Here is a 9782-nt window from a genome sequence, read left to right as displayed (position 1 = left end):
CAGTGGCACATGCCTGTAATCCCAGTATTTGGAAGGCTGAGGCAGGAGGAATCACCATGAATTTGAGGTCAATCTGGGGTACATAAGTGAGTTCAAGGTCAGTCTGCACTACATAGTAAGAACCTGTCTCAAAAAAAAAAAAAAAAAAAAAAGGTAAAGGGAAGTGACTGGCTGGACTTAAGGTCTGGGGGGTTGTGGAAGGACAACTGAGACCGATCTAGTTATAGCAGAGATAGTACAGGAGCTGCCAATAGTAACAATAGTCAGGTCGATACCAGATGGCCACTGACCACGAAGGGCAAGGTAAATCAAGGCAAAGTTCCTTACAGTTCCCTAGTGCAATCTTTTAACAGTTTAAAAAAAAAAAAAAAAAAAAAACTTGGAATGGAGAAAGGTGCACACAGCAGAGTAAGGGCACTCCACCTGCCAGTATGCTCCTCTCTACCGAGCACATGCAGCCAGGTCCAGAGGCCCACAGTAGACTCCCCACCACACCACCACACGCTTTATCTCTGCTTTATATTGAGCTGCTTCTGTTTTGTCTTCATTCATGCTGATTTGTCTAGAATGACTCTCCTGTTGACCTCCCCAACTTTTTCACCTCATTTTCCCTCTACTAAATTACAATTCAGTCCTCACTAACAGTGGAAAGCACTTCCCTGACAAGCTCCTCTAGTCCCTAATCCCAGCTGGGAGCCTAAATATGATTCCTAGTATTTTGGATTTGCTAGTACTATTGCATTTACAAATTTATTAAAATAATGTATGTGTTCATCTTATCCTCTGCACTGTGGAGCCCTAGATCATATATCTTACTCACCTTTGAAGCTTCATGGCCAGTTCTAGACCCAATAAAAAAACAAGTGTAAGTAATTTTTGTTAAACTGTAGATCACTACCATAACCTCAATAGTTCAGTCCTTTTGAAATGGAAAGGAAGTAAGTAATCATCTCTTGCCTTTCTGGTGCAATGATTTCATCAGTCTTTACATTTGGGTGACAGTATTCTTCCATATTCCCCTACCAACCCTCTCAACCATTTATTCAGTGCCTTCCCTCCCTCTAAGTTCACACAGGCTAATAACATCAAAGCTGCATGGCTTCACAGGCCAGAATGAGCCCATCCAAACCTAAAATTTCCCTGGAGTTTTGTGACTCAACTAGGAGGTTGAAGGATTGCAGTATAGACAGCATCTACTCTGGTGTCCGATTTGGGTTCAAATTCCAGGCCATTTACCAGTTCTCTGATCAAATTCATTTCTTCAAACCTCAGTTTTCAATGTAGACTTAATTTGATTTAGGTTGAATCTCCCAGAATCAGATTTAACTTGAATATAAGTATGTGGGAAAGATCCAGGGCCATGCCAGGATTACAACGATGCAAGGGAGATGCCCAGGATGCAATCTCTCTTTTTTTTTTTTTTAATCCTTTATTTATTTGATACAGGATCTTGCTACACAGCTTGGACTTGCTGGGATCCTCCTGTCTCAGCCTCCCCAGTACTGGGATTACAGGCATGCGCCACCACGCCGTTTCACTGGTCAACACAGCATGTGGTACTGGGGATTGACCCTTGCAATTGCCAGGCAGGTGCTCAGATCACTGAGCTCAGTGATCTGAGCTCACCACTGAGCTCACCAGCCCGCAGAATCTTAAAAAGGTCCTCTCAGATGCACTCAAATGCTAACTGTGAATGTACATGAAGAATGTACATGAACCAAACAGTAAAGGCCTTTTACTTAGTTTTGGTGCTAAGGAAGTTGGAGTAGCAAGGAAAAGAAGCCAACAGAGTGTATACAACTAAGATATTGCTGGCAGATATTGTGGCTTTATTTGTTCCTCCAAGTCTTTGTTTCCTCATCAGTCCAATAGGAAATCCCTGAAAGGAAGACAGAATGTGCCTGTTTTCCTACCTGAGGGGTGAAGAAGATGGGGAACTTATCCTCCAAATTCCATTTTCACTGAGTTCTGTCCTAGGACACTACTTTCCTAGCACTTCCAGAGTGTGTGTGCCAACACCACTTAATTTCTCAGGCAGTCACAGGTATTTAAAATAGGACCATGAGACTATGGTCAAGTGAGATAAGCCAGCTACAACCTCTGCTGGAGGATGAAATAAAATAACACAGCCACAGCTCCTAACACAAAGTCCCCATCTCTCTCCCAATCTATGGCAATATACTGTAAAGTTCATGGAGCTTCCCATAGCAGCACACTTCTTAGGGCCCTCCAGAGTGCTCTAGATGTCCAGGACTCAAGGCTTCCTATGGAATGCTAATTCAAATGAGCTGTCTCCTCTTGCATCTGGATACTCTACCTCTTTCTGGCCTCTCTACCCCTCACTGCAATCCACACTACTCATGACATGCTAAACTAGCATTACATTAGTAATAACTGCAGCCACTAATTTACCATCTGTGTGACAGATAAATTTATTTTATTTTTTGACACCATCTTCTGTGTGACAGATAAATTTATTTTAATTTTGATACAGGGTCTTGCTATACAGTTTGGATCCATAATGATCCTCCTGTCTCAGCCTCCTTAGTGTTGGGATACAGGTGTGTGCCACCACACCCAGTTCCAGGGCTGGCATGGCATGTGGTACTAGAGATTAAACTTGGGACCTTGTGCTTGCCAGGCAGGCGCTTATGCCACTGAGCTATCTCCCCAGTCCCCTTTATATGCATTATGTTAGTTCTTAGGAGCCTATAAGGTCGAGTAATTTCTACTAGACAAAGTGCAGGTTTGGATAGATCTGACACACTTTCTACTCTGTCTTCATTCTTTCACTGTATTCCTCCCCCATGGCTATGGTATGGGGAGGAGACTGCAGACCAACAAGCAGCCCTTACCAAAAATATGGGTGGTAAGCTAGAAAATGAGTGCTGTTCCCTTAACTATTAGCTAATAATTAAGCCTGTAGTTCCTGGTCTGGCTGATCCATACTGTAGGCCCCTGACTCACACTGCATAGACTGTTCAATTTTAAGCCAAATAATTCATCTTCCAGAAGCAGCACTTTTCCTATCTTCAGGCAGACAGATGAACACAGTTTCCTGTTTATAAAGCTGTAACTCCAATAAATTGCCATTTAGTAAGAGAGGAGATGAGCCAGGGTCAAGGTGATGGGACGTAAATGATAAACTATTTTTCCTTAGAAAGAAAAACAGGAAAATAATATTAAGAGTCAAAATATAGCACTTTCTGTGCAACTAAAGTATGGAGCACCGTGGTCTTACTGCCATGGACAAAGAGTGGCTTTATTTGTTCCTCTGAGTCTCTGTTTCCTCATCTAAAAAATAATTACAATATTTATATAGGTAGGTCATTAAAATAGTATTTTTTTTAAAGGCTACTACATAAGTGATGCTGGATGTAATATCCATGTTATCCAACAGCAAGACATCTATGCAATAAACAGTGAGCCTGAGAGTCTAGGTCCCAGGCAGGACACAGTGCCGAGTAGCCTAGTGTCTCTACTGGGTCTTCCATTCTGTTACCTGTGAACTCCCCAGTCTCACACATACCTCATTTTCATTTTAAAAATAAAGGAATAGGAACTCTGGACATGATAAATTGGAAGATAGGATAATGTGAGTTGTGTGGATATTTATCCTGACCCAAGAGCCTTTCCTGTCAATAGCCACCTCCCCATAGGCTTTTACTACATCTTCAAATTAGCTAGCTTTTTAAAAATTTAAACACCTTTGGTCATCTTTTTCAGATAGTTACTTCTACCATCTAACAGCTTCTTTCTTTGGAGTTTTTCTATGTACTAAAACCAGACTACACTGCACACTCCCAGGCAACATGGTGTAGAATGTGCCACTACTCTGGTAACGTTACTGAAACAGAAGTTACTACATCAAGAAAACCAACCTTGGTTTCAACAGATGATCATGTTTAGCACCCTCACTGGTTAATCTACAGTATTTTGAAAATAATAGTTACATAGAAACTAATATAGGCTGCTCATTTACAAATCTGGAGAAGAATGGAAGGACACATCTCTAAAAGGTCCTATGCTCTAGTTGAAAATTCTTAATTGGTTTAGAATAACAAAATGAAGTGACAGGTTACTGAATGAAAGAAACAGAATAAATGGTGAGATTCAATGCCCTGACCCCTTGTAGAATGATGTAAGGAACAGTGAAGGGAGTAATCACACAGTGTTCAGAACTGTAACTATAAATTTAGAGAATATAGATGCTACATCAAAAATTAGTACTGGAACTCCTTCAGAAATATGTAATTTATGAATCTGAGAACTTTCTCTACAATGAAGATATTTCCACTCCAAATTCCAACACACAAGTGCTGGCTCCGCCCCAGGGCACATTGAGACAGGCATTGAGACTGGGCATGGTGGTGCTCGCCTGTAATCCCTGCTCTTGAGAGGCTGCAAACAGGTGGATCACTATAAGTCTGATCTAGTAATGAGACCCCGAACACCCTGTAGACCCTTCCCCAAAAAGTAGAAAAAAATAAAAAAAAACAAATTCCAACACAGAGATAAAAGAAAATTCTCCATTAATTGAAATAAGATTCATACATAAATATATTTAAACTTTCTTTTAACTATAAGCAAATTCAAACAGAATGTTACAAAACAGAATACTATACATTGTTGTCTGTATAGATCATAGAAAACATAAAAATCAGGGTGACTGATGACTGGGTGCTGGTGATGAAAACTGCACAATCAAAATTTGCTTAATAATTAACTGGAGGACACTATGGCCATCCTATTATTAATAGTCTTGTGAATATTTGGACCCAAAAGTCAGTATTTTCTCCTTCTTCCTCTGCTTGCTTTGGTCCGAGTCCGGGTACCTGGCTGGACTGAAAGTTGCTTTTTGAAGTCTATTAAGCAACCTGTAGCTTCTGAAACAGAAACAAAAGACTTGATGGGAGATTCATTTAAGTTGAGATGTATGTGGGAACTCTGCATTTCTCTGCTGTAGCCTGCCTCTTCCTCTGAAGGCAACCTAGAAAGGGAAAACCCAGGTTCAATATATACCTACTAAACACCAACTACATATTATGATCTAAATCAGGGCTTTAAAATAATCTTTGTTAATACTCCAACCACCTAAGTACTATCATTTTGCTTTTACAGACAAAGCACTGGGTAAATCATGAAACTCAGAGCCATATGAATTTTGAGAAAATGAAGATTAAGACTCTAACTTCTGACCTGCCTGAAATTCTAGGCCAGAAGATCAGGGTTGGATGGGGATAGTGAGATACAGAAGAGAAAGACATTGCTTCTTCTCTGCTCTACTTGTTTTAACACCAGGAGTGAATGGTGCTGTCTATTCTAAAAGCATAGATGAGACCGGGCATTGTGGTGCACACCTGTAATCCCAGCATTGGAGAGGCTGAAAACAGGAGGATCACTATAAGTCCCAGCTTCATAGTGAGACCCGGCACCAAACACACTAAAATAATAATAATAAAAGTATAGATATACTGGAGAGAAGGAAAGAAGGAGGGGGAGACACAGGCAGTGGGAGAGACAGAGGAGGGAGAATAATTAATAAACAGACTACTCATCTACAAATTTCTAGGAAGAATGGCAGGACAACTCTCTCAAAGGTCCTATGCTCTAGCTGAAAACTAATTTAACTAGCTGAGAATGAGCCTGACCTAGGAACACAGGATGGGGAGAATAGATTGTGGAGAGAAAGGAATATAGGGAGAAGGAGGGAGAAGAGAAGGAATAGTAAAGGAGAGGGGAAGGGTGGGAAAGCAAGAGACATATCTCTATTTCAATAGTTTTTTTTTTAAAAAAATCACTTACTTATTTATTTGGTATAGGGTCTCACTATGCAGCTTGGACTTGCAGTGATCCTCCTGTCTTAGCCTCCCCAATACGGGGATTATAGGTGTGGACTACCATGCCCAGTTTCAGGACTGGCATAGCATGCAATACCAGGGATTGAACCAGGGTCCTTGTGCTTGCCAGGCACTTAGACTACCACACTATCTCCCCAGCCCTCTATTTCAATAGAAGCTAGACCTACACATTTTAAAACTGATGCCAGATACACTTCAGTGCACCTCTACTCACCTGAAGGTTCCTACTTCTGAAGACTTGGTATTTATCTCTGCATCTGTGACAAGAGAGAAAGAGTAAAAATGGTAATCACACCAGACTGTCCTGGGGCTTCCTGTGTTCTAGGCACTGCTTTCTATCAGTTTTAACTGATAGAAAGTAGCTCAACTCTCCATTTGTCAGATCAATGGAATATGCATACTGGCATCCAATAGGTTCAGGTATTATGAGGTGAAGACTTCTGAGTTAAACACTTCTAAATAAATCTGCAAATCTGGACTTGGGAAATAAGTAGTTGCCAAGGGGAAATCTGCTACCTGCAGAAGTTCACAACCTGGTGATGCAGACAATCTGGTGATGGAGAGGCAATAGGATTATGTTTGGAGAGGTTGCCTTTTCATGGTTATCACTAAGGACAACAGATTTGTTTGATGGGAATGAACAATTAGAACTAGATATTAAGCAAATTTCACTGTGCTCAAGCAAAGGTTCCCTTTCCATACTCATTTGGTGAATTTTAACACTAGCAACTAATAACAATGGTAATAATAGCCACTAACATTTATCAAGAGCCTATTTATACCGGGGAATAGTTTTAGAACTTTACTAGATACAATCCTTGCCCTCCATAAAATTGGTATTATTAACTCTGCACTGCTCTTACCAATCCACTCTAATGCCCTTTAGAAATAAGAGACACAAGGATGAGCTACTTCCTCCAATTCCTTAGTAACATAGGCTTGGACACTAAACTAAAAGGTGATATATAAGGAGGCAGCAGAAGGAGGCAGTAATGTCTGCATGTTTGCTTTTCCATTTCTGTTTCTTTAGAAAATCTACCTGGGGCTTGTATCATTCCCTTGTGATTTGGAATGTTTTTTCCCAGGTCAACAGGTAGTCCCAATCCCAGACTTACAAAGCCTGAAATAAAACACATGGTGAATAAGGCAGGGTTATCTCCCATCTTCCTTAGGGAAAAATGACCTACCTGAGTCTTAGACACTGGTCAACTGGGCTAAAAACACACTTACATAACCCTACTAAAGAGGGGTTGACAATAAAATTATGGCAAAAAAAAAAGGGGGTTGATAGTGGGTATCTCCACTGGGAGACCTTAAAAAGAAGCTCCAACATGGGGATCTCACCTATGGTCTTGTGCTCTGACTGTTCCAAGAGACTGAGGAGTCGGCCTTCATTTTGGCCTTTATCCTGTATTGGAGAAAAATAGATAAAAAGGTTACTTCATGGCAGAGTCTAAAATATAACTGCCTTATCTCAGATCACAACTTTTCCCAGGAGAGAAGAACTGTCTGTGGTAGCATAGTTCTAGATTTCAGTTTCTAATAAATGAAGGTAGATGACCCCGTGCTCCAAAAAACAAATTGCAATGCAGATAATTATAACTCTATGCCAAGACTACAACCCAAGAATGGATAGCAGCATCAAAACAAAATAGTCCACCAAAATCATATAAAAAAGAAGAGTAGTTTCTAATCTATGACAGATTTGAAGAGATTTAAAATAGGGAATAACCATTTTGAGATAGCTTCTTCAGGCAGTGACACCAGAAGAATAAACTGGCTCTTTGGTATAAGTTAAGCACTCACAGATAAATACCAACTCCAAACCATTAGCTCAAAATTACTTCATTCACTGAAAAATCCCCCTTTGCTGGCATGACAGAGAATGGTGTCCTAATCTTAATGTGTGCAGTGAGTTGTTGGTTTATTTTTCATTTCTATGCCAAGACTTGTTCTTCCTGTTCTCAAATTACAAGGCCCAGAGTGTATTTTCATCTTTCCAGTGACCAGGGCCCACACCCAGTAGTTTTAGTTTCCTAAGGCTGGGAACACAAGGAATTCAATAGAACTGATCTCACATGTGTTCCTAGCAGCAGGGATATGAAGCCAATATCCTTTCAGGAAAGCAATTTGGCAGTAATTTCAAAAGATTTTAAACTGTTTCTATCCATTGGCCTAATAGTTCTACTTCACAAAATTTATTCCAAGGAGATAATTGCTGGTACAAAGTTGACTACTGTTTTTAACAGTCTTATAATACAGAAAGATGCTGGAAAAGCCTATATCTTGAACAGTATTATAATGATTAAGTGACCATTCATGTGATACAAACAGTAATATTTTGAAATAGTCTAAAATTAAACCCAGAACGATGTTTAAACTACATAGTAAGCTTTTATAAATTTAAGATGGAAAATTACACAAGTATAGTTCATATAGTATGTAGTGTGGGGGGGTGTAAAGACAGCAGGAGGGATGAGAGAGGGAGGAAAAAAAGCACTGAGAGAGAAACAATGAATTACACAAACAAGTATAGGTGGGCTGGGGAGATAGCTCGGTGGTCTAAGTGTCTGCCTGGCAAGCACAAAGACTCAGGTTAGATCCCCAGTACCACATGATGTGCCGACCCTGCCCTGGGCTTGCTATGTAGGCCACTGAAACTGGACATGGTGGCACATGCCTGTAATCCCAGCACTGGGGAGACTGAGACAGGAGAATCATTATGAGTCTAAGTTGCATAGTGAGACACTGTACCAAATAAATAAATCTTTTTTAAAAAGTATAGAAAAAAGGCTGGAAGAAATTAAAAGTTGTGACCTTTGAATAGCTAAACTATTTCCCTTGGTTCTTCAGACTTACGAGAAATTTCCCATTATTTTCTACAATGAACATATATAACTTTTTAAGGTAAACAGGAAGAATGCTGAGAGGGAGGGGGGAAACAAAATCCCAGAATAGAACCTCTTTTTTTTTTTTTTTTAAATTTTTTTAAAATCTTCTTATCCTCTTTATTTTTATTATATTTATTTATTTATGTGTGTGTGTGTGGCCCGCTCAGCCCACCAGGGGGCGGGGCTGGCTGGCATGTGGTGCTGGGGGATTGAACTGCGGTCCCAGTGCTTTGCTATGCTTGTTCTAAGTAGATGCTTTAGACCACTGAGCCATCTCACCAGCCCCTAGAACCTCTTAAATGAGGAGAGCTAAGTTGCCTCTTCCTAAATAACACATACCTTCGCATTCTTCACTCGCTTCCTTTTCACAGTTGGACATGCTTTGGCACCCTCTTCAGGCCCATTTCCTTGGTCACCTCTTGCAAGTTGAAGACAAGAGTCAACATGACACTGATATTCTCCAAATGGGACCAAGGATTTACAAAGATAACACTTCTCAAGCCTAGCCAATCAGAAGAGAGAAAAAGCAGTTTTAAAATTTGCTTTTGCCTCTGGGCTCCTGGATATGTCTTAAATTGCCTTTTTACATCTCAAAGTTATTCTGAGGAGAAGACACGTCAACCAATGCAGATTCACTCAGCAGGATCACCAATAAAACTAACCTGATGCCAATCAAAAGGACTGAGTGATTAGCAGTTTTCTTGGGCTGTTTCTTTGTACCCTGCTGTTGGAACAGTGGGGTGGTAATGAAATCAGCTCTTCTAACTATCTCAAACAATGTTGACTGCTCCTCAGACATAAAATAGTCTGTCAAACTTCTAAAATTAAGTATAATCCTTTTTTTCAAAGGAAGTTAAAATTTCAAGTGAAAAGGGAACACAAGAGCATTAAACCAAAATGACATCTCCATCAAGATGGATAAACTTGTCTGATTAGTAAATCAAGTCTATCTGTATGCTAACTTCCTTAATTCTACAACTTGTAACAGCAACTAGATGGCTACTAAGAACATGTGTCTGCCACACAGGCT

The 9782-nt window shown here is 40.1% G+C and overlaps 1 protein-coding gene across 9 annotated transcripts in view; it reads right to left on the bottom strand.

Moving 5' to 3' along the window:
- Nucleotides 1-4521: 4521 nt before the first annotated feature.
- Uimc1 (ubiquitin interaction motif containing 1) overlaps nucleotides 4522-9782 on the bottom strand; it is a 155433-nt gene continuing 150172 nt past the window's right edge. For 8 of the 9 annotated variants that reach the window (XM_023716538.1, XM_023716537.1, XM_023716539.1 and 5 more), the window contains 4 exons: nucleotides 9092-9254; nucleotides 7206-7269; nucleotides 6076-6118; nucleotides 4549-4990 (listed from right to left, as the gene is read on the bottom strand). In XM_023716538.1, the coding sequence (XP_023572306.1) occupies nucleotides 4786-4990; nucleotides 6076-6118; nucleotides 7206-7269; nucleotides 9092-9254 (475 nt within the window). In that variant the 3' untranslated portion in view covers nucleotides 4549-4785. Of the gene's footprint in view, nucleotides 4991-6075; nucleotides 6119-7205; nucleotides 7270-9091; nucleotides 9255-9782 lie in introns of all 9 variants that reach the window. The other variant, XM_004632286.2, reaches the window with a different exon arrangement.

Source organism: Octodon degus, unplaced genomic scaffold (assembly GCF_000260255.1).
Source record: "Octodon degus isolate 3935 unplaced genomic scaffold, OctDeg1.0 scaffold00048, whole genome shotgun sequence".
NCBI classification, from domain to species: Eukaryota; Metazoa; Chordata; class Mammalia; order Rodentia; family Octodontidae; genus Octodon; species Octodon degus.
This window is presented reverse-complemented; position numbering and strand designations above follow the sequence as displayed.